Here is a 25,759-nt window from a genome sequence, read left to right as displayed (position 1 = left end):
CAGGTACATCCCGAACGCATCCTACAGATTCTCACCAGAGTTCGAATCCAGTGCCCGGTGGTACGAAAGCACACATTTTCAGCTATTCGGAGGTCGAGATAGCGTGCTATCATGAGCTGCTACAGCCTCTCAACACGGGGAGTGCTGGGCGGTCGCCTTCCATCCCAGCTAATCGACCGGAAGCTGGGAGTCACGTAGCGAAGAAGATTCGTCACGGGCAAGGTAGGCGTCCCAATGCTAGCTTTTTTTATCAAAAAATAAAAACCTCCCACTCTTCACGGTAACTTCGTCTGTATGACTTGGTATAAACTCAGAAGTTTTCTTCTTTTAACGCTAGAATTTCGCTTCGCAGAAACTGCAGGGCCGTTGTCGGTGTCAGCGTCGTTGTCCGTGAAAGCAAAAATTGCGACGGATGCAAATGCAATGTAGTGGTCGGAGCTTAAGTAAAATTCAGGGTTTCTGCCTGGCAACTGGCCACGCCGCATATTTATCCCAGGTCATCGAAGCTGTCACAATACCAGTGATTTTTCAAGATGTCACAGTGGCGTATAATGACTAGTTCTTTCTCCGAACCCTCTGTGAACTCAAGATAGTATTAGCGGACGAGCTTATCATTCATACGGCACAAGCGGAGCCTGGAATGTGCTTCACGACAGGATCAAATTAGCTATGGAAGATAATTACTGATGAAGTCATTCGAAGTCAATAAATTCAAAGACTAAACACCCCATTGAATTGGACGCTACAAAGACCTGTGAAGAAACGGACCTTTGTTCAATATGGATCCAGGGCATCGTATGTGTATTAAGAGCAGTTATACATACGCAAGAAGATATCAGTGATGATCTGCAGTCCTTCTGGACTTTGTATAATATGCGCACCTACCCAGAGGAAGAACAGCTCACTTCTTCAAGCACGTTGTCCTGGTTCCTAGAGAATAGTGTCAAGAACGAAGTTACATGCAGTGTCAGGCAAAGAACCTGACATACAGCTAATTCAAGACAACTACTTAGTAGCACGTAACCGCCTTCAGAGCCTTGTATGACGACCATCTACCAAAGAGGGCCACTTGGAACGGTACGACCATGCCATCCGACAATGTGTTGATTCTGGCCACACACAAGTAACTTCCAAAAGGGAACCTAATGAGAAGCGTACATGCATGCCGCACCGAGAGGTTATTCGTGAAGACTCGTTCACTACGAAGCTCAGGGTGGTATTTGATGCCTTATCACATGCAAGAGACCATAAATTGCTGAATAATTGCCTACAAACCAGTCCTAACTTTAACCCTCAGCTTCTACAAGTCATTATGTGATTTCGCTGATACGAAGTCCCAATGACTGCAGACTTAAAAAAAGTGTTTCTTCCGGTAAGTTTCTTGAAGCTGCGTTTTATGTGAATGATTAAGAATAGATGGATGCGAAACTTTATTGTAAGTCCTGAGGTGCACGACTGAACACGCAGCGGGCCACTCCAACGCTCGGACAGTCAGGCCAAGCCCAGCTCGCCCGCCACATCGTGGGTCCTCTGGACAGCTCACTGTTACTTCCGACATTGGGGCTCCTGAGGAGGATAGCCACTTGTCTTCAGGGGATGGGTCCATGCCCCGTAACGAGGGGCAATGCCAGAGTATGTGGTCTAGGCTAGCGAATTTGTTGCAGTACATTCAACAGCTATTAGGATAAATGTCGGAATTCATTGTATGCAATAATGTCAGGCTGAGATACGGACTCGTTTGCGTGTAAAAAGCCGTGTAATTTTGTTATAACTGGTCGGATGATCTCTGTTCTTTACAACTGTGGGCTGGCGGGGGATTTCTCCATGTCCGAGGAAAATGAGAACTCACGCTTTGGAGTGCGCCAGCTTATTCAGGTTTGTGGGGCCTCCTCAAAAGATCCCATGTGAGCGTGGAACCACGTGAGAGTGTGCGTGCTGATGATTTTGCTTTTCAGTATGTGATAGGCTTTTTTTTCACACGGCGCGAACGCTGAAGGCATGGATGGCTGCTCTGGAGACACTAAATATATGTTCATGTTTACCATCCAGAAGCACGAAGACAATAGCCACTTGCTAGGCCGCTTACGAACAAGCATCATACTGAAACGGCGTTTATAGTCGATCCCCTGTGGTTGATTGATACTGCTGTGAAACTAATGCTATTGACATATTGGGCCACGTTGACGAAGCAGATTCCACCAGGAAGTGTGGCAGTTTGGGATAATTGGTATGACATGACGATAGTTATAGAGTGAGTACAGAACGACGACAAAGAGTGTCATTTTTATCTCAGCACTATGTACAAGCAAGCGATAGTTTTTATCAGCCGAAGAAACGCATATAGGAAAGAAGATGAGGATGAGTTGGTGGGGAGATTAAATAAAGGCGATGATAAGTTTAAATTTAAATTGGCCGCTATAATCAAAGAGCCGTAAAGCAGAGAGCATCTTAGAATTGTTATGCCAGTTTCGCAATAACAATTCAGGGATGCGTAGGGATACGTTACTCATGATATACAAACTTTACGTACTCCCTATTAGGTAGTTTGGCTGGTTTCTTTTTTCCGGAAGTGCTGAGAGCAAATTATAACCTCTAATATAGCTGTGCTTAGAAAAAGTGGGTAACTATTTAGAGTACTAGATACTCTACTATGGGAGAGCGTGTAGCCGTCCCCGCTCTGCGGCTACGTCTCAGCCTACCTATGAGTGTCTTGCGAATAGCGTGCTTTATTTGGAAGCTCTGATAATTTCACTTGATGCAAGATTTCGACAGCTTGCCGTGCAAACATTTTTAAAGCTCTACGATGGGCCTCTCTCCCGTTCTCAAACAGTTTTCATCAAATCTGATCCTTTCTTCAAAAGGGTCCTGAAACACTGTTGTTACTTAAACATGAATTTTCTAAAAGAGATAATTGCCTCATTATTTCGAGGCCGCGAACATTTTAAGAATCCGTCCAGTACGAGCAGAGCTACAAAAATTTCTCGCACGCTGCAATCGCGTTCTCTCTTCTCTCGTCCCGGCGAAAGCGCTGGAGCATGGAGTGATGGTAGGGGCAAAGAAAATACGTCTCGCGCGCCTCGTGCACTTTTTAGGGGGGAAACTTCTTATAGCGGCACCCATTCGTCCTTCGTAGTGTGTAACAATTGTTACTTTTTGGCCTCCAAGGTGGTGCCAGTGGGAGATTTCTTCTGTGCGTTGTTGAACAATAAAAAATAGTGCTCAATGTACATGCCAATGGCTGCTAATGGGGAATGAAAGACAGGAGCGTTAGGCTTTTAGTTAACGCACACGCTGCGATCCCCATTAGCAGCCATTGGCGTGTACATTGAGCACTATTTGACAAGAAAGGGTTGCTACGTTATACTCGCTGGGTGTAACCTCCTTAACATTTAGAAAGGTTTAGCGAGCATTTAGCCGCGGTGCCATGAATAAAATGAACTAATATATACCATGAACTCGAGGTGGTTAAAGGTGGGAAGTAGATATCAAGCGCAAGCCGTAAGAAAGTAAAAGCCGAATTCTCCTGTCTCTCATTTCCCATTAGCAGCCATTGGCATGTACATTAAGCACTATCTGACAAGAAAATGTTGCTACGTTATACTCGCTGAGCGTAACCTCCTTGGTTTTCGAAAGGTTTAGCGAGCGTTGGGCCGCAGTGCCATGAATACAGTGAACTAGTGTATACCACGAATTTGAGGTGGTTAAAGGTGGAAAGTAGACCCGAAGCGCAAGCCGTAAGAAAGTGTGCGTGTGCCACCTCTCGTTTAGTCCTTGGAATGTCTGCTAGATGGCGGTGTTTCGATACGGGGAATATATGATGAAAAGATGCGAGATGGTGGTACATAGAGTGTTGAATAGAATGACGAACAGACACACAAACAGATGTATAGATGGACGCATGAACGGACGCATGGACGAACGCATAGATGGACCCACGAACGGATGGGCGGATGGACGCATGGACGGTCACACAGACGAACGCATGAACGGACGGAAGCAAGAAGGAATGGATGAACGAATGCTTCGCACCACTCTCTATCATTCACTCCGTGGATATGCTGCCATTTTTTTTCTTCGAATACGCGGCTTTGTCTGTGTGATCGCGCGCGCACAACTCGTGGCCACCCGTGGCAGCTCCTGTAACGACCGAGTGCGCCATGTTCTTATTCAGAGTGCGCCATGTTCTTATTCAGATTCGGTAATTCAACAGCCGATGGCTGTTGAATTACCGTCTACGCGCGATTTTCGAGCGTCTTCCGTGATTTCTCGAGAGTAGAAAAAGCGATTTTTATCTGATTTTAATCATTTATTGTGAATCCCAGGCCACGTATTGCGTTATAACGTTTGACTCGCGTGTTATCGGGACCCTCAACTACCGATCGGCCTCATTCTCTGACTAAGCTAAAAAATTGTTGCAGGGCTCCTTTAAGCACCCATGGCGTCGTTATCAAAGACTACAAGTCATTTTCGTAGAGTCTCTGTTATCTAACTTCGAACCCTCACGTTTCTCTTCAGAATTTAATTCCCCAAACCCTGTGATCGTTGGAACTTGACTGATGATTTTTTTTTCAGAAAATGCTTATTTACTTCTAAAGATTGTTCTGCAGGAGGGGCTCCTTCAAGACCATCTCAGTCATTTTTCTACTCACGTGATATTTTCTACGGATGCAACGCAAAATCTTCAGAAGGCCGGAGTAGGCGTTTTTTTTCGCCAGCTAAATTGGTTTTTAGCGCTCCCACCGCCTGACATCATGCCAGGTTATCTCGCAAAACTTCTGGCGATTACATTGGCTCTTCGAAAACTAAGTTTCAGCAACCACAAGTCATTATTATTTCGGATGCCTTGTCTGTTTGTACGAATTTAATATCTGCCGAGCAGTATTCTCTTCTCAGGATATTTGGGTCTCTCGTACCGCTTTGCCTGTCACAAGCTCGGTTTCTTTGGGTACCCGGGCATGTCGGAATTTCACCAAGTAAAACGGCTGACTCGCCGTTTCCCGGTGATACTAGTAGCTCCACACTCTTATTTTATTACTTCAGAACTATTCAAACGCCTCTTAATCTAAAAAAACAACGAAACATCGCTCCTACAATCTGAAGAGTTCTGACACTTGCAGTTCACATGGAACACCGCAAAATGCCTTTCCCGTCAATGTGAGGTGACCCTTACAAGACTCCGCTGTACAGTTCCTCGGTTAAATTATTATTTTCACAAATCTGGATTCTATTTGACTAACCTATGTGCAATTTACAATATACCGGTACCAATAGACCACTTCCTTCTCACGTGCTGCCGTTTCGCCTCACTCCGCCGAATAATTCTCGAGAGGCCGATCTGTAGGCTGGGATTAGCATTCGATACCTCCACCCTTTCATCATTTGAGCCACTCATTTGGGTGCCGGCCACAGTGCTATGCTGTTCATGCTACATAAATTTATTCAGGCAACCGGAAGAATAAGTTGCTAAGAGTACCGCCAGATAAATTCAATTTTTTGTCCCCCTTTTTCTTTTTTGTAATTTTTTAAAGTTTGGTTTGCCGAATGGTTTTGCCTTTTTCATGTTCTCTTTTTCTTTTTAATGTACGTTATTATTCATCTCGTTCTTATCTGATTTCTCTTGCTTTTCACAAGCTTTGTATTTAAATTTCCACAAGAAGGTACAGTACGTGTGGCCAATCCCCCTTGTGCGTATATGAGCCAAAATCTTTTAGGTGACAAACAAGCAAACAAATGATGTTAAGCCATCTGATTCATCGTTCTTGTGTGTTCTAAATAGAACACGTCGTTTCGTGAAGCCGTACCTGTTCTTCAGGCGCTGCTAACTGCAGAGCACGTCACGAATTAGACAGTCCGCCGGAAACTTGAAGCTATGGCTCCTACTTTCACGTGCTCCCGTACCTGTGGCTCTAACTCTCAGATGGTACAGCTTGTGCATGCTATCATTCGACAGGAACTTTCCAATTGACCTAGCTGGGTTCTAAGTACACCGCTGCATCCTCCTGACAGATGGACCACCGTCAATCCTCATGCATGTCCATATGCCCAGGAAGCCTTCCAATGCGCCCTCATAATCCCGCCAAGTGGTTGACTTCCGATGACCGCCATTTGCTTCAACTGCCATCGTGTTGGCCACGTGGCCTGCCATATTTCAACAGCCGGAGATATTGACATCAGGAATCGTATGGTTACAACCGCCGCCTAGAGATTATAACCACCGATGCTTCCAACCTTACGGGTGAGCCACCTGAAACCGCTAGTCATGATGTTCCTTCCATGCCGTATCGTCGTCGTTCACTATCCCCGCATTGTCGTAAGTCGCGTTTGCCCCTATCCCATTGCCCATCATCTCGCTCGCCCCGATTTCCAACCAGTTTAACATCGCAACGAATGACCTGCCTCGGCTAAACTACATGATGCAGCTCCCGTATGTGACGCTGCATCAATCACTTGCCCACCAATTCCTCTGACCACTGCAAATTACACTCAACCTTATAGATGTTAAGGTGGGCAACACACTCGTTGTTGCTTTTGTCGATATATTATACATTACAAGCCATCAGGAATAAAAACGCTACAGAAAGACAATGACGACGAACGATATAGCGCTTGTGTTGTTTGTGTTCCGCCATCGATGTGAGCCATACCTATAGGTCATCATCATCATCATCATCAGATGCAGGTGCTTCTATCTTTGTCTGCATACTTTGTAAATACATTTCTTCCTTCTATACTCTCAACCCGTGACAATATCAAAATCACTCACAGGTGAATAGAATTAAGCTGTTGTCTTTGTAGCTGCTTGGCTCCCAGTGCTCACTGAATCAGTTCACACAACTACTGAGGAAAAAAAAAAGGCAGATCCCACGTGCAGTGGGAATCGATGATATGCGATGCGCAAATAAGGAAGGTTGATATGTCACTTTAAAATCAGCGCAACACTGCGAGGCGCATGTATTTAGTACACAGTAAACACAAGTGGAAATGTTATGCGCACTCAGGTGTCCGTTTAAGATGCATGTATATGCTGTTTAGAGTCGCGTAACGACGGCACCACTAACGTTCGCAATACCAGCCCCAGCAGTGGTAAGCATGTAAATTATGCCGTACATGACTTCCATGTCATTATTATCATGTTTGCGCCTGGCATTTATGTTTCTCGTCCATTCACGTCACGTAATACCAAATTTGGTACGTGAAGCTAGCTAAACAACCGCGAGCGCGCTATGAGCGTAGCATGTGATCATGCTTTACATGACACGCATATCATTATCATGTCTGGATGTGTCACTTACCTTTGTCGTCCATTCACATTACGTAATACCAAATTTGGTATATGAGAACCTAGGGAAACCGCCGCGAGCACATCATGAGCGTGTTATATAGTCATGTTCTTACGTGACACAAAACTTGTGATTATCATGTTTACACCATCCATTCACGTCACGCAACGCCAAATTCGGTATATGTGAAGCTAGCGAAACGTCCGCGAGCGCATCATGAGTGTGGTCTGTACTCATGTTCTAACATGATACGCATGTCAAGAATGCATGTTTGCGCCAGTCATTTACCTTCACTATCAATTCACATCACGTAATATCGAATTTGATATGTGAAGCTATAGCAAAACGGCTGCCAGTGCATCATGAGCGTGGCATGTAGTGATGTTCTCACTACATGCCATGCATGTCATGATTATCCTGTTTGCACCAGTCATATACCTTCGTCATTCATTCCCATCACGTAATACCAAATTTGGTATATGTGAAGCTAGCGAAACGGCCGCGAGCGCACCATGAGCGTATGGCGTGCATGTCATGACTTACATGACATGCATGTTGCGATTTCCACATTACGGCCTGCCACTTATGTTCGGCATGCAGTCATGTCATACCATACCAGTTTTGCAATATCATGTGAACAATAACACCGCAAGTGCAGCAAAACCATGACATGTAAATTATGGCATTGATGACATACATGTCATGATTTTCATATTATGACTAGTCACTTACGCTCGTCATACAGTGATGTTATGCCATAAAAATTTTGGTTTAGACCCCATCATCGAAAGGGCCAGAAGAGCTAAAAGTGATAGGTGGCTATCTATCTATCTATAGATATCCTTTGATGTTGCCATGCTAACTAGATTTTTTTTCTTTTCTCCCCCCCCCCCCACGGTGAAACGCATAAGCCTTGTTTGTTTATTTATTTACAGAATTGTAATTGTTTATTGCTTTGATGCTGTTATAACTTTGTTGCGGTTAGTTTGTATTGCCTATTTTCCCTTTCTTTTTCATCTCTGCAATATGAAGTCTTATTTGCTTTGTATGCCCTCTCCAGTATAGGCCTGAAAAGGCCCACAGTATTGACTAAATAAATATACTATAGATGAATAGATAGATAGATAGATAGATAGATAGATAGATAGAGATAGATAGATAGATAGACAGACAGACAGACTCAAAGTCGCCAAAGTTTGCTAAGAAATGCTTCGCATTTAATAATTATGTCAAATTGTAGCCAGTATTTTTTAACAATGCATTAATTCGAGGCAGGGGCGGATATCAGGGCCACCCATTTTAGGGGGGGGGGGGGAGAGGTCACTTGAATTAACACCTGAAATGTGGGCGTGCTCATGACTACTTTGTTTCTACTAGCACAAAAACCCTATAATAGCATAACTACTGTTAATGTGTGCTCACAGTGGTCCCACTAATTTGTTGTAACTGGCGATAGCAGGTCGATCGTCAGCACTGAAGAGAGGGGAAGGGGTGCTGACAGGCTTCGGGGGAGAGCGATTTCCCCAACTGCCCACCCCCTCTGGATCCGCCGTTGATCCATGGTCTGTTCCCTATAGTTGGAGGATATCTGAAATAATTAAACTTTTTATATCTGGCTTCATCTGTCATTGACTAGAGACCCATTACATTGACCTCTGTGTTACATAAACTATTGCAACACATTGTATCATATGTGCATGTAAAATTTTGCACAAACAACAGTTTTCAGTTTATTAGTGTGCGAATTTTAAGTCAGAAGCTCTGACCTTCATTAATAAATTTATGATAGTGTAGTTATTAAAGGTGGAGTTTTCACAAGATAATTAATCAGTCTAAACTGATTCATCATTGCACTTTATCATAACTTGAATGTCCAGCCCATTTTTGCACGTGCTGACCACTTCAGTCAATTTCTCCCCTATATGGCAATTTTTGTATATTTCATTTCAACTTATTTCTCTATCAACGCATTACAAGAGCCGAGAAGCTCCCGACTTTCTTTCTTTTGCCTGGCAATGCTACCAGGTGTTTAGGATTAAAGAGATCTGAGCCAGTTTGTACATATTCGTTCTAAAAGAGATAGGGAATGCAAACACGGACCAAAGAGAGAAGTGGGGACACCTCAAACGCCTACTAACAACCGAACATGCGCACAGCGACGTAAAAGAAAAAAGGCACGGAAGTGTATCTGTGTATGCCCATGCAATAAGTGAGCAGGCTAGATCAAACTAGCTCAGGCTGACATCTCTGCCTTCTAATAAATCCTCTCTCTCCATCTATCTGGCATGCATGGTGGTCTACATGATGGATAACTGTTAAGGCATTTGATTTCATCTTTACGCGATTTAATCTGTGCTCACGCATGCGCAAGCAGATGCAGCGTTCTATGTTTTTATGGCTGCTGATAAGCTACGCAAGATTTTTGCTTGTTTCCATTTATTTTTCTTAATTTTTTTTTCTTGGTTCTCGCTAGGTTTTTGTATGTCTTTTCTGTCTCTTTCTTTCTCTTTCTCCTCCTTTACTTCTCACTTACACTTTCTTTTCATTTGCTCCATATTTTTTCTATCTCCTTTTCCTTTTCTTCTTTCTACTCGTGCTCTCACAGATCAGAAGTATTGCATCCCCGACCGAAAGTGTCAGCACACATGCTTTAGGAACAAAGCAGAAGAGGACTATAACAGCACGTAACGGTTCATAATTTTTGTTCAAGAATAGCAGAGTTTTTTTAATAGAAAAGCTCCCCTGCAAAAAACCTAATCGCAGGTGCAAATGAATAAATTATGGGCCCAAAGTTCCCGTGTATTTTTGCTGTCCTTGGGTTAATATAAACAGTGAATCGTGTGTGGTGCATACCAGCATATTACAAGCGAGGTATGCTATATATCCGCCGCCTAGAGATTACATACGCTTAGAGATGATACATCTACCGCCTCGAGGGAAAGGTTTCATGATGTACAAAATGAAAATTTTTTTAAAGTTATTCTTGCATAACCTGATAACAATGTTTCTTACCCATATCGTTCTGTGCCAATTTCACTATAAAACATCATAAAAATACAACCACAAGGGCTCCCAGACACCGGCAGCGAGATTGATGGAAACGATCAAAGCTCTTTTAGTTGCCCTACGCCTTTGCATAATGAAAACAGTGCTCCCTGGCCTGATTGTGAGTTGGATTCGTGAGGTTCTGCAGCTGAAGCACATATCTAACTATTAGTAGTAACTGTAATCACATATTTATTAGCTTTCAAAATACAACCTAATCCCATTGCATAGTAAACTAAACCAACTTCAGGATAAGGTGAGCAGGCTTTTTGGCAAAAAAAACAACAAAAACTAACATTGTTTCAGTGTATCCCTAGCATGCTACATTAACATTTTACGTCCACTCTTTTCTTTTATGCCTTAAAATAAATGACCTTATTAAAACAAATACAAAGTTAACAAATTATGTAACTACCATAACTACAAACTCTGTTCATACATATACAGTTGTGTTTTTCAACCAATACTTAAGGATGGCAGGAAAATGTCCTGTAAATCAGCAGGCTCATATTCAAGCCCCGCAGTTCATCTAGCAACAGTGGCAGAATTTTCAGTCATGTGAAGATGCTTGCAAATGCATGGCACATAATAGCATAATAATCAAAAGTAGGCAAGAAATTCTAAATGTGTTGCCTTGATGGCTTAGATGGGCGCAGCACCCCTTCTTTTTTTAAGGCACGATCAGGTTCTCTAATAATCTAGATCTGTTGTAAATATAGTTTGTAAAGCTGCACACTTACAGCATTTTTGAGATCATAGTAAAAAAATATATTAACAGGCATAAGGTTCATACTAAACATTCGAAATGTAGAAAAAAATGGGAAAATTCCGGAAAAAACATTTTTTTTTTCAGCACAGTTGGAAAAATTGGCCGGAATTTTTGTGGAGTAAAAGGTACAAAAATAAAGCTTAGGCAATGCCCAGCTTTGAACGTGAAACCAAAATATCGCACATGATACCAAAACACCAAATGACGGCTGACCCCTCGCCGTCGACATCACATAAAATCAGCTCCAGCGTCGGCTTAACTTAAGTCTAGCTGAGCTTCGTCATTCGCGTGTGGTCATGCTAGGGGCAGTGTCTGATGGTTTGGCACCCGTTATCGTTCAGTTCTGACTTTCTCTCGTACACTTGAGCGACCTGTGAAAGAAGTCCGCTTATAAAGTCATGTGCGAGCAGATTCTGCAATGGCTGGGCCGATTTCTGACGTGCCGATGCACTTCACGATCAAGGAGAGTGGTGGCGAGAAACTCTGTAAGCACTGCAACAGCAGCTACACTTTTCCCAAATTCGGCATCCTAAAGTGATAAAGAAAGCTACAGATCAAGCCAGTGATACCGACTCTGAATAAGAGTTTGAACTTGATCCTTTTAGCATCTTGATCAATGTTTCTATAGTCGAAACCATGACGAAGTAGACATTTCTGGGTTCTTTGTTCTAAGTGCTGTAACAATTCTATGGACCTGCACCCATTCACATAAGGCTAAATGTGTTTGTAGTGATGCTTCCAACCAGGCTTTGGCCAGTGAAATGTCGTATTCGTTAGTGAAAATAGAGAAAGCGTTTCACTTCTATTATTTACGTAATGAAAGTTAGTACTTTTGACACTTAGGAATAAACTGCTGCCATATGCTAAAGAAAATTTGTTCTTTTCCATTTTTGGTAATCCTAAGGCTTGCTTAAAGACCACGAAGGCAAATGCAAGACGAGCGTTATGGTTAAAACCCAGCACCCCTGAGACGGCCGAGGAGGTGGCCATCACTGAGGTCGAAATAGTGATCAGCGACTCGCAGGTGACGATACAAAACTATGCTAACGGCTTGGTGTCCCAGGAGGCGCTGCGAATATTGACGATCAACGCGGAAAGATTATGAAACAAAAATGATACATTTGTGATATGGACACCTGCCCACACACACTGACCTTTGGCCGGCAACGAGGCTGCAGACGCTGCGGCTAGGGAGCTCACGAACCGAGCAGCTGCGCATGCCGATGCCGCCTCTACTGAGGCCACATGCGGAAAAGTGTGGGAGTTGGAGAAACGTATGACTAGCTACAGTGAGATTACGCAGCACTACAAGCTCGGTAGGCGTAAATACCCACCAACACATAGCAAATTAACTAAGAAGCAGTCAGTTGCATGGAGACAACTCCAAACAGACACTTTTCTAAATCCAGTGATCTTTCCACTCTGTTACCCTGACCTGTATTCGACACATAAATGCAAAGCATGCGATTCCCGGGCAACCCTGGCGCATATGTTATTGGAGTGCTCAAGCCTCAATGACGCAGTCAGCAGTACAGACGAGGAGGCAGTCTCGAACCGTAGGGTGCGCTGGGAAGCGGCTCCGCTCAGCTCCTCATTAGAACAGCCATGGGCCGTCCAGCGAGCCGAGGAAGCCACCCGAGCCCAAAGGCTCGCGGCCAATGCCTAGGCCGGGGTTTAAGCCCGCCCTGATTTATCATCTCCGGACTCTTAATAAATGTTGTTTCTATCTCTCTTTTCCATTTTTTTCCAGAATTTTGAAAAAAAAACGTGGCAAAATCCAGGCTTTTTTCGATCGCTTAAAATGTCTGGAAATTTTGCATCTTTATTCCATACAGGCTGCTAAATTTAGCTTAGCCGTGTGGGCAAACTGATGATGGGCACCATACACAAATGCAAAGTAGTAGCAAAATTTAGCACCTAGAGCACAGAAAAAAATAATAAAAACAGAGCTCAGCTCTGTCTTGCAGAGCTAAACTCAACGAAATGTCTTTCCCGCAAAATGCCGAAGAAAAAGAACATCATGTGTTCGAATGGAGTTGATAGAATTCTTTGAAAACCAGTTGTTGTAATGAATTCCTTCGGAATTGAGTATTTCATGCTCAGAAAAATATTTTGCAAATGTGTAAACATATCTAAAATACGGCTGTCTTTAAGCTGGTGGGCTGTCAGTGCTTGGAAACAATTATTCTCATGGGGAGAAGTAGAAACGAATGAAATCACACTGCTGCTGCACCCGAGTGACAAACCAGAGAATGAAGAAACGAGTGTTGCACACCAGCCACAATGGCAACAGGCAGCCTTGACGGACACTTCCACGTGTATATGCACATATATACACCCTAAAAAGTGGACGAATGGATGACTGCCACTGTAGCTCATTGGCAGTGCATCGAACGTGTCATTTGAGAGTCGCAGGTTCAGATCCTGCCGATGGCAAGTTAACTTTTCGTCCACTTTTCTTTCTTCAGTTTACAAGTCTAATAACATCCCCTACCCTTCTCCTGGCATCATTGTCTATTAGTTCTAATTAAACAAGAGAATTAAAAGACAAGTTCTTATGAAACCAGAGAGTTAAAAGACAAGGAAGCAAATTTGTTGGCAATGATGTATTCCATCAGTGACAGGCTTTATGAAAGGCAGCATAAACGAAGTGATTTTTACAGAAGCATACAGCTACTAAGCCACAGCCAGCAGTCGTTATGTTACAAGTTAGTGCAAGTACCAAAGAATGTACTATTTTCCTGGCCGGAAACATTGTTTAGATTCCATATGATTTGAAGTTCACAATACGGTGAGTTCTATGTGGGTATACTGACCTCTTGTACAAGTTGGTCGAAACACAATGCATCTGTCCACAGTGGCACAGTTACATTTGCCAGCATATAAATATCTTTCACGTGAAACGAAAGTGCCCAGTTTCTTTTTTTTTAACTGGCCCAGATGCATGATGACTCATTACTGACTCGTCATTAGTGTGCATCGTGCATGACGTGAACCTTACATTCCCGACGAAAATGGTACCCTAGGAAAGCAGTTGATTGATTGATTTGTGGGGTTTAACGTCCCAAAACCACCATATGATTATGAGAGACGCCGTGGTGGAGGGCTCCGGAAATTTCGACCACCTGGGGTTCTTTAACGTGCACCCAAATCTGGGCACACGGGCCTACAACATTTCCGCCTAGGAAAGCAGTGGTGCTGCTTAATGTTCTGTCAGCACATGGTAGGCAGCGAGTTTAACACAAAGGTCAGAAGGCCAATTGGGCACAAAATGAACTCAATGACTTCCAATTTTTGTAACCCGAAGAGTAAGTGTATCCATTGCAATCTCTAAATATTTTGTGAAGATGGTTAAATCGCTCACATACTTTTAAAATCAGTCGTTTTCTTTGAGAAAAAAAAAGAAAGAATAAATCGTCCCGTAGACGGCCACGAGTGTAGCCGGGCGACAGACCACGGCGCAAAGCATTTCGCCAACGAATGTGGGAACGCACACTCGCACCACACGACTAGCGATAAAACGCAGTAGGAGAGACAAGACGGACACAAGCTGAAAGCCTACCATTACAGCACACACATTCGAGACGCGTCCAGGCAGTACATTTGGGGCTTTCACTTTCTCAAACGTGTATCACGAAGGACACGTTCGGCACATTCTCAGCTATCGTCGACCACCATCTCCGTAGGCGAGTTTTCTTGATCGGGCTTTTTATCTGTCTCCTGCACAGGTTCAGCCGCCTCACCGATCGCCTCTTCTTGACTCTCCGCGAACAAGTTTTCACGATCAGGCTTCGCTGCTTCATGTCTTGGTTCGGCAGTCTTAGCTTTTTCTTGCAGGAAAGAGGTACTCATGTGAAGCCGCTTTTCAGTCTTGCCGAAGTACCTGAGCTCCTTCGCGAGTTTCTGCCTTTTTTCCCGGCAGCTAGTGTTTCGGCTCTCGGTAGAGCTGCTTTCGGCGGTTGGTTCGGTCTCCTCGAACAGCACGCACGTCCCGGTAGCGTCCCTGTATTCGCCCGTGAACAGGTACGAGCCGAGCTTGAGCACGGGTTCCGGCGTGTCAACGCCGAGAATGGAGCATCGCTTGCCGGCCAGGTCCAACACTTTGGCATCGATGACGCCGCTCAGTTCAACGACGACGTACATTTCATCGTCCTCCTCATCGTCGGCCATGCCGTGGCAGCTGCTCTCTCCGAGTTAATCCCCACCAATAAATAACGCTTCGCTATAAATTCTCACCAAGGGGCAGGCGCGTCAAACACCGCATTTTCTTTCTGTAAACGGCTGTTTGTGCCATGACCTACTACACTCCTGACCTGCCCAGAGAGCACCTCTTCCAGCGCCCACGTTCTAGTTCATACCTTCTGCCGCTAGGGCCGTAACCTACGAGCGGCGTGGCGCTAGGCAGCACCTGCTCGCTGACGTCATCTTCACTCTTTGTGGTCAAATTTTGACCAACAAAGCACTCGTAGTGCGTATTTATGATCCAAAATTTAGAATTATTCAGAAATAATAATACTAAAAGACATTCAGAATTTTTTTGCAATAAAATGCACGCGACCACGCATAGGCTGCCCTACATCGTGTAAATCTACGGGTTCCCACGTTTGTCAACCAGTGTGCTATAAATACTCAAGCGCTCTGAACACCTTGCTTAACCAGCAATGTATGGGAAGAAATAGTCACATATATGCCGCCAGTTCACTGCAGAATGCAGGCATTCTTATACCAGCGCCTACAAAACAACCGTAAAGAAACAGACGAACAGGTTATAGGTAGCGCCACCTACGGCGAGCGATTGAACGAGAGCGGGGACACGCGCTCCCATAGGAACCCCGCTATCTGAACAGGTCAGGAGTGTAGTAGGTCATGGTTTGTGCACGGCACGGAGGAAGGAACTTCCTCCGTGGTGCACGGCCATTTTAAGAAATGAACTTGGCTTGGATTGTTTTTACAATACAAAGGTTCAAAAGCATAGCCTTTGAAATTGGAACGTAACGCTATTGTTTTGAAGTCCTAAAAAAGTTTTTAATATCTAATTTTAGCCTATGCATGAAAAAAATTGACTATAGACATTTATCACTCACAATTGGTGTTACCGCAAGTTCTTAGGTATATTAAAAAAAACGTACTTTGATGGCTGCTTGATGGCGCTCAGGTCGCCAGCGCTTGAAACCATCATTCGCGCCCCAGGTAGCAACGTTTGACAGCGATTGCTGTATTTCGTTGGTTTTAGAGTGAATAGTTGCGTTTTGCAGCCTTCTGTGTGATCGGTTACTGCTCTAGACATAATGGAGTTTGCTTGTGTTGCTAATTGAGAAAGAAAGTGTGCAGCGTTGTCTCGTTATGACCGCGTAGTTTTGCCGGCGAAGGTGCGCGTTTTTGATAGGGCGAACATGTCGAGCAGCGCAGCGACCAGTTTCATCGACCAGCTCAAGCTTCTTTACGACAACAAGCTGTACTCTAATGTCACGGCTCTGGTAAGTGTACAAATCAACCGCGTGGCAACCCCGGGTCTTTTGCATGCTAAGGACATTTGAATCATGTGGTTGCAGTTTAGCTTGGCACACCCAATCGGCACCCACTGCTCCGACTTCATGACGGTGTCGGCCAAGTTTCAGAGTTACGTGTACTGCGGGGATGCCTACGTGCAGCTAGGAGACTTCAAGAGAGCCGAGGTGAGCTTCGCCGTCATGGCAGCTGCCGGTAGTTCACTCATTCGTTGTGCTCTGAAAGGCAAATCTCTTCCAATGTAGGCACTCTATCAGAAGGCTATTCAGTTGAAGAAGTCTGCGGCCAAGGCGAAGGGCAAGGGACCAGCTTCAATAATATCTGGAGTGAGTCCTTCCAGCAATGTAACGCGCCTTTTTGTGTAAGTGGTAGACCGACCGGGAATCATTCGCTCTTCTGTTCTTGCAGGACGTCACACCCGAGAACGACATCAAGTATCAGATTCACGTCTGCCACGTCAATATGAAACAGCCCAACGAAGCGATTTCTGCGGTGAGTTGAGTGCGGAATGGGGCGGATTGTTCTTGCACTCGAAACTTTTACCATTTTGAATCTCGCGCTCTTCTGTCGCCTTCCGCGGGATTCTTTTTTTCTTCTTCGCGTGTATTTCTACGCGCTTCGTTGGGTGTTCGCTGTGTGCGTTGTGCGTGGTTCGAACAAGTCACGCGCGCATGGTGGCCTACTACACATTCATTCGTCGGTGTCGTGCAAATGCAAAATATAGTGCTTGTACTAAACGATTTATGATTGCAGCCAGCATGACCTACTACACTCCTGACCTGTTCAGATAGCGGGGTTCCTATGGGAGCGCGTGTCCCCGCTCTCGTTCAATCGCTCGCCGTAGGTGGCGCTACCTATAACCTGTTCGTCTGCTACTGTGCGGCCGGCAGGAGGGCGACGGACTGATACCATGCGTCTGCTTCTGTGACAAACTGCCTATACGTGTGATTGTTTTTTGCTGAAAAGGCTAACGTGTGCTATGTGTTACATTTTAGTAGTTAGGCTATACTGGTTGATTGACTTCTAAAGCTGTATATTTGCGTAGAAATGTCTTGCTGCATGGTTGTTTTTGCCATTCCAGCCTAAAAAAACTTCAATTTAGTATTCATAAAGCTTTTGACTAATAATGTACTCATTGGTAATAGAATATCAAACTGATTTTAGGTTGTTTAGGACGCGTCAGGTGAAACGCAGTGCCCCTGTTGAGCACTTACCTTGGACACTCGCCCTCGACAGGTGTTACACTTGTAGTCAATTGATAGAAGAGAATAATGCACATACGCCAACGGACGCATATCAAGGAGAGACACAGGAATTGAAGCTTTAACTCTTACTGTGACCTACACAACAAAAATTGTGCGTCAAATTTCGCTACGGGAGTTTGTCTGCTGGAACGGGGAGCGCTGGCCGATGCGCGTTTCTATGATTTTATATGTCCGTGCGATGAGACGATATGGTAAAGGCAGTGATGTGCCTATCGAGGGCAACACATTGCGACCCCAATAAAGTTTTTATCGTCATCATTATCATCATCTTGTCGAGCATAGTTAATAATAATAATAATAATAATAATAATAATAATAATAATAATAATAATAATAATAATAATGTTTTATTTTTCATCAATAGTTTGATGAAGGACAGCGGCAGGTAAAAGCTGCTCTTCGAAAGAGGCAGCTTGACATAGGCCCACAGACGCCTTTAGCACGACAGCACTGGCAAACAGTTAGCAATGTTATCTAAGCAACAATTACAAAAATATCAAGTTCAAATTCTAAAAATAAAAATAGCAACCATGATAACAATGTAGCAACTGCAAAGAAATCTTGAAAACTATACGTGTGTATATCGTGCAATTGAGTTCGGGTACAGAGTAAGAAATCTATGCCAGCTTTCACATATTTATCAATTAACGTAGAAACTGTGTAGAACAACCTATCTGTGGAGTAGTTTGTTCTCGAAGTTTTTATTTTCCATGTTTCTTTATGTCATGTTTCGAACAAATTATTTGGCTGCAGTTTCGAGAGGTCGTACAAATAATGTCGACTTTCTTGAAATTGACGCCTGACCACCAATGCTAACTTAAAATCGTAGAGACGATGTAGGGGTGGTATTCCAGCCTGTTGAAACAATTCACTTCTGCGAGCATCATACGACCAGTAAAAAATTATTCTAATATACGTCTTTTGCATCAGGTACAGTTTTTGTAAGCGCGTGTTAGTCGTAGTCCTTCATACCAAGAAACAATAAGCAAGATGCCAACAGAACAGTCATTTATAAAGTAAGAATTTTACCTTGTATAGTAGAACAGTTTTGCCACTGTACACCGTGCCCTCTACGCGAGATAACTGACCCAGCACACTGTAAATGCGATCGTTTCAAAGCATATTGCTCGAAAATGTAACTCCAAGAATTTTTATACAATTTACTAACTCAATAATAGTATCGCCATACTTGAAATGTATGTTTTCATTAACAGACTTATTTTTAGGGCGGAATAGTACCGCCTTTGTTGTACTAGTGGTTATGTTTGATTGATAGCGCCCAAGGGCGACACCCGCAGTTGGGGCGCGTACACATGCTGAAAATGTGCCATTATACTCGTTTGTCAATGAAAAGCAGATCCCTCAAAGTGATATCAAGGTTTCTGCTAAAAGAATTTGGCGAGTGTATGCGTGTGATTCGAGCAATGTTACAGCACTTCAAAATGAAACAAAACACATTTGTCGCTTTACTTATGCGTGCCACAATATGCCAGTTAAAGCTGATGTTTCAAACAAAGTTTCTGCACTTTCGAAGAATATCCTACTTGCTGGCACACAGTGACGGCTTGTGTCTGCAATAAAGAAAAACATATGTACGCGTACAGAGCTGCGTGCATTTGGGTCATAGTTCAATAAAATGTGCTAGCAAGGTTCTGGGCGCGTACATGATACAATGGAGGCATGCAACTAAACTTTTAAAATCTTGCGAGATTTTGGCTTTTCGGCTATTCTCTTTCTCTTTCCTTCTTTGGCTGTTTTGTCCCGCACGTAGTTTGAGAAGAAAGGACGGCTAAATTTTTGCAACACTAGCCGCGCCATGGCTTCTCGGTGCTCGCTAGTAGCGCCTTTATGGCTGAAAAGAGGGTTCAAGGCCACTGCAGGTAGCACAGTTTGCACAAAAAGTGCCATCGGCCTCTTTTTGGAAATGGCCAATGGCGCAAATGCTTCCGCGGCCCTTTCTAGAGTGCTCACAAAGGAAAGAAATGAGATCGTTGGGTATGAAAGCCCTCCCCTGTCTAAATTAAATATCACAGCAGTAGCTGGTCCAGATGAGCTGGGAGCCTTGATTTTGCCGATGCAGTCGTCGCAAGTAATGCAATCCTCAGCTGCTTTCACCAGGAAGCCCGCTATAAGGCCAAGCGTGCTGGCCCTTATGCCTGGCTGTGGGGCACCTGTGGGAAGGTAGAAATGAAAAGTGTGCAAGAATTTTATCAGTATATAGATAAGCATGCATGATTAAACCGACACGTGTCCGTATACAAAATATGAGAAATATATATATATATATATATATATATATATATATATATATATATATATATATATATATATATATATATATATATATATATATATATATGGATGTTAATGCGCTTTCAGATAACAACTGTTGCCCCACCGCGGTGGTCTAGTGGCTAAGGTACTCGGCTGCTGACCCGCAGGTCGCGGGACCGAATCCCGGCTTCGGCGGCTGCACTTTCGATGGAGGTGAAAATGCCGTAGGCCCGCGTTCTCAGATTTGGGCGCACGTTAAAGAACCCCAGGTGGTCGAAATTTCTGGAGCCCTTCACTACGGTGTCTCTCATAATAATATGGTGGTTTTGGAACGTTAAACCCCACATATCATCAAGATAACTGTTCATTCAGCCGACGTTTGCGTCGGGAGAGCCCCGTCTTTTTCAAGGTATAATAATATTTACACATTTTCCGCGTCGATTTATAGCTTGTCACGACAGGAGGGAAGAAGTCCGGAGAATAGTATAAACAACAACATAAAAAAAACTGAGGGAGAAACGTTTAAAAATAAAAAAAAATCTAGGAGAAGAAGCAAGAGAAAGACGACGGGATTAGGAAGGGACAGCATCTCAAGAGAGTAAGGCGAACGCAAACGAGCCATGCCATCATCTGTGTGCCAGTTATGACAGTGATTCAAAACCGCCGAAAATTTCTTCCCCGATTGCGGGAAAGGGACGTCGGTTAGTCGAGTTGTGTGGGCGCCTGGTGAAAGCATGTTATATTTTTAAATGTAAGCCATAGTACCTGCTTGTACCATGGACTTATCGTTACATACATACACAGTATAACTGATTGAGAAGCATGTTTTCATCTACATCGTGCACTGACGCAAACGCTGCCTCACGCGGCTTGCATGTAACACAGTAAGCAGCGCAGAGTTTATAATATATGCATAATATCGTATAGTGGGGAATTGTTGGACGGTGTGTAATAATTTTTAAATAATGTAAATCATTCCATTACACGGAATCAACGAGATATGAAAAGCGCACCACGGCAAGTCTGCAGGGCTTCTAGATGTGGCCGCATCGTCTGGGTTATAGTAGCAGATGTCGATGCCGCGCACTCGCCTGACGACCCTTGATTCTGGTTTACTAGCGAGTGCATTTCCAGAGGTTGTCCGGCTTGCTTTACTGCTGTGGAGCACGACGCCTGCCTTGCACTGGGCGATCCAAGAGGAGACGTTGTTTGCTCTGTACTGCCGCTTGGTGATGAGTGCATCATTCCCATCACGAGGACTTTCTGCAGTGATGAAAGCGCAGCACGGGCGTCTGTCTGATCGTTGCTTCCTTGAAGCTGTCTGATGGTGGAAAAAAGTGCTTCGACAGGGTCACTGGAGAATTTGGCAGTCAACACGTATAGGAAACCTGAACGGATGAGAAATTGTGTGCACTGTACTGTGGACATTGTGGTCAGTTGGAGAGCTTCGTATGTTTCAAGAGATATGAATGCCCTCTTATGTGGTGCCGCGGCTTTCCATGCTGCGAAAAAGGGCAGAAATTCCTGCTCCAGCCATATCAACCTGAAAATAAAGCAGTTTATTGTAGAAAATATGAAACCTAGCGGGATAAATGGAATGTACCTGTCATCATCTGGGGAACTGAACGGCATCCTGTTTTGGTCCCGGCTTACTACGTGGAAGGTTGTATTTCTTATGTTGTGTATGGTGAACCATTTAAATATCATTTCCATCAGCTCGATGGTTGGCAGGCAGTCTTCAAACCCGAAAATGCCAAATCTGCGGCCGTATTGTAAGAGGTATCGTAAGGCCGATGTCACCTAGAAACCAAGGAGACGCGACATATTAAAAATGATCGGAATTATTTAGAGAGAGGTTTCTAAGCTTGGACGTTCGTATACAGCAAGTGAGACGAGTTACAAGTGGCACTGCAGTCATCAATAACGTGCACTTTTAAGTGAGTTTGTGTTAGTGAACATATATTTATAGAAGCTCTAATGATACGTAATTATTGTGTGGTAAGCAATACGCGCAGGTACATTCGTTAAGAAAGGGAAATTGTATGTTCAGATAACCATGCGCTGTTAGCAGCAGCAGTAGCAGCAGCTCATGTGCATGTTTTTATGTGACCATACTGATAAATATGTTAGCAGTTATATACGTATTGAATTACATTTTCACCATTTGCTTCCGTTTGGGTTCTACAAACAAATAAACCAGAAACTAACATGAATATTCACGTATCGTTTGCGGTGAATTACTATTAAAAGGCAGTTTTTGTACTGCTTCATTTGAACGAAAAGCTGCAAAATTTTTTCTGCTTCTGCATGAACATTCACTTGACGTAATATGATGTAAAATGAGTTGTGGCGTAATATTAGCGCATAAAAGTTTGCCCGAGCGCGCCAAAGAATTTGAGAAGTATAAACGTCACTACTGATAGAAAACTGCGAGCATGATTCTAGCTCAATTAGATGTATTTTTTTGTGTAATACAGGTTGCAGGAAGCATACATAATTTACAGCTAACGAAAAGGCATTTCCTGCATGACCTGTGTGCGTCACGCATTGTGATGTCTACAAGGAATACAGAGAATCTGGGAGTGTGTGACACTAACGCTAAATGGGTTTACACCTTTTCTTATACATGCCTGTGGAGAGAACACTTCAACGGCCCTCTTCACGCTTAATTTCTCGAAGTTCGTCGGGTAAACGTGCTTCTGCGTAAGGTTCCGAACAAGCTTGAACGACGACTGTTTTTCTGTTATGTCCAGCAACTTTCTCAAATACGTGGGGCTGTAGTAATGCCCATTGTTGAACAGAACGCGTTTGGTGGACAACATCTGGTTGCGGAGATTTTTCAGGATGTGGCAGTGGTCAAAAGAAAGGAAGAGCCTCCGATTCATATCCATTGGATGTCTGCAACAACAACAAAAAAAAATGAATAAATAAATTGGAGAAAGGCGGCGTTTGCGGTGTGAATAATTAGTTGCATATACGGTTTTCTGTTTTTTACCAAAGTAATGTAAATGTTAGCCATTCGAAGGACGTGTGCGTTGTTAATTATTACCTTATTATAAAATTTCTCCACTCATGCCATGATCCTGCAGGTCTGTGTGTGTGTTTTATTGAGATTACCTACACCTTAAATCTTCCGAAACTTTAAGTATACTCACCCATTCATACAGTCGCATGCAGGTGCGCATACATTACGCAAACGCGTAACGTCAATTGATTTGTAAAGACGGGCTATTTACAGCGATTGTACTGTTGATAGCAATCTTGTTATGGACACGGCTTTCTTATATGGCAGCGCTGATTAAAAAAAAAGAAGGGGGGGGGGGGCTCTGATGCTGATACAGGCTTTTTTTTTTGTGCGACCAAGTCTTTTTTTTTTTTTTTCACTCAAACACGGCATGCATGCGCGTGCATACATTGATTGATAGATATGTGGGGTTTAACGTCCCAAAACCACCATATTATTATGAGAGACACCGTAGTGAAGGGCTCCAGAAATTTCGACCACCTGGGGTTCTTTAACGTGCACCCAAATCTGAGAACGCGGGCCTACAACATTTCCGCCTCCATCGGAAAAGCAGCAGCCGCAGCTGGGATTCGATCCATGCATACATTGAGGGCACACTGCGAATACATATAAAAAAATATTTACACTAGGCATTGCGCACAGCTTAATGCGAGCTGAGAGCAAAAATATATACTTAGCAACTTACGGCACAACTGGCATCATACGACCATTCCCTAACATGGTGAACATCTTTTTGTTCGAAGCGTGGTTGTCAGCTACAAGTCGGACCACTTGGAATCCTGCTTCTTCGATGGACTTAATTACTTCAAGTGTTAGTTGATGCAGGTGGTCTCCTTTTACTGACTGCGTGAAATAATATCCCACGGGTAGCCTGAAAAAGATAAAAATTAGCAGTATTCTGTAGCGTCGGTGTCAGCTGGGCTTAAAATCTCACTCCGTTGGAGAGAGGAGGAGAGCCAATTGCTCATCTCGAGCGCTTGTCAAATAAGTGCACAATGCTAAAGTTGACTTGCCGGGGGAAAGGGGGGGGGGGAGCCCTCCTTAAAAAATAGAAGACGACTCCCCCTGCCCCTCCCCAGACTTTCAGCCCTGGTCGCGGAATAGCACATCATTGGTTAATTAAAGACAACGTTTTCTTTTTATATCTATAGGTGGGGTTAGTCTTTCAGTCACAGCGAAACGTATAGTGATAGACAAAGTGATGATTCACTTACGTGTAGTGCGTTGATAAGCCTACAAATACAAAGGCGAGAAGGTGTGTGGCCAGCTCGTTCTGAATGCCCACTTCTTTTTCTAGGCCTCCCATTTCGACTAGGCCATGGACTTTGTCTCCTTTTTTTTCGTACGTCAGTGCTTGCTTTAAAGACATTTCATCCACAATCAAAGAGCCCATTTTTTCCTAACAAAAAAAATGGGGGGGGGGGAATTCACTGTTAACAGACATGCGTTATATATCGGCGGAGACAGTTAATTATATAAATAACCTTCTTTGTTGTTCCGTACATGACCCATAATTTAACAGAAATGATTAGGGTTTAGAGCAAACATAGCGCACTGCCGTATACTCTTAAACAATACATCTTACGTTCGAGTAATCCTTGCCACAGGTCTGGTCCCTGTTTATTCACTTTAAATCACTTTTCATTCGGCTATACTAGCATGTATTTTGATCAGTCAAACACTGCCGCGTGCGCTGCTTCCTTCGTTATTCGCGTGCATATTGTAAATAATTCTGATCGAAGTAACGTACCCGTTCGGACAAGTGTGTGCTTTCCGTGTGCAGCCTTTGCTTCATTAGCGACGAAACAACTGCTCCAGTACAGTAGCCAATGTAACGCTTCAGTGTCATGCGACTTGGAAGGGTGAGGCACCCAGACCTCCGCAACATTTCGTACCCGCAGGGTGATTTAGCTTGCCACATTATGGCCTGCCTGATGGTCACCTCTTTCCAACGGTGATTTTTCTCACGCAGGCATTGCAATTGCTCCTTCAAAAATTCAGCCTTCTTGTCGTTCTCGTCCAGCATTTCCTGATGATGAAAGGGCAGTTGAAATGCGTAAATCACGCGCAAGATAACATACTGGAAGAAAGCGGAAGTGCAGGGGAGAATGGAAGCTTGACCCGCTGAAACATCGTAGAGCAGGGAATGCCGGCGCATCCAACAATTCGACATTTACGTACTGGACTTGCCCTTGTCAAGACAAGTTTAGATGTTGTGGGAGAGTGAGCAAACGTTCACACACACGCTACTAAAGGAGGCTGTTGCTGTCCTGACAAAGAATAGTGCACCTGATTGTCGAAACCTTGCATTTGGCATCATTCCTTATTCAACAATTCATAATCGCGAGAAAAGATATGCGTTTACTCTTAAGACAATAATAGATGTTTCATGTCACCACGTGGACATTCAATTGCAGCTATGCTACATTAATGAATTGCGCAACTTCAGACTTGCGTCATGTTCAGTAACCGGCCACCGACTCACACATACGGACTAGCGGAAACTGTTCACTTACACTTTCCAAACCATTCCTTCCTTTTTGAATGCAATGCTGCTCGCTCAAGTTTATAAGGCAGACATCACATGTGCGTC

At 43.7% G+C, this 25,759-nt stretch overlaps 2 protein-coding genes across 2 annotated transcripts in view; one reads left to right on the top strand and one right to left on the bottom strand.

Annotated features, from left to right (window-relative positions):
• Positions 1-10,497: 10,497 nt before the first annotated feature.
• On the bottom strand, positions 10,498-15,385 carry LOC142804089 (general transcription factor 3C polypeptide 6). The gene has a single exon (XM_075890659.1). It carries the CDS (start codon positions 15,262-15,264, stop codon positions 14,752-14,754), a length of 513 nt encoding a protein of 170 aa, XP_075746774.1. The 5' UTR covers positions 15,265-15,385; the 3' UTR covers positions 10,498-14,751.
• Positions 15,386-16,283: 898 nt separating this feature from the next.
• Positions 16,284-25,759, top strand: part of LOC142804088 (anaphase-promoting complex subunit 7-like) — a 64,334-nt gene continuing 54,858 nt past the window's right edge. The window contains exons 1-4 of the mRNA XM_075890658.1: positions 16,284-16,571; positions 16,647-16,769; positions 16,848-16,928; positions 17,011-17,094. Coding sequence (XP_075746773.1) covers positions 16,488-16,571; positions 16,647-16,769; positions 16,848-16,928; positions 17,011-17,094 — 372 coding nt within the window. The 5' untranslated portion in view covers positions 16,284-16,487. The remainder of the gene's footprint in view (positions 16,572-16,646; positions 16,770-16,847; positions 16,929-17,010; positions 17,095-25,759) is intronic.

Source organism: Rhipicephalus microplus, chromosome 3 (genome assembly GCF_043290135.1).
Source record: "Rhipicephalus microplus isolate Deutch F79 chromosome 3, USDA_Rmic, whole genome shotgun sequence".
Classification (NCBI taxonomy): domain Eukaryota; kingdom Metazoa; phylum Arthropoda; class Arachnida; order Ixodida; family Ixodidae; genus Rhipicephalus; species Rhipicephalus microplus.
Note: the sequence above shows the minus strand (reverse complement) of the source record. Positions and strands in the feature narration are given on the sequence as shown.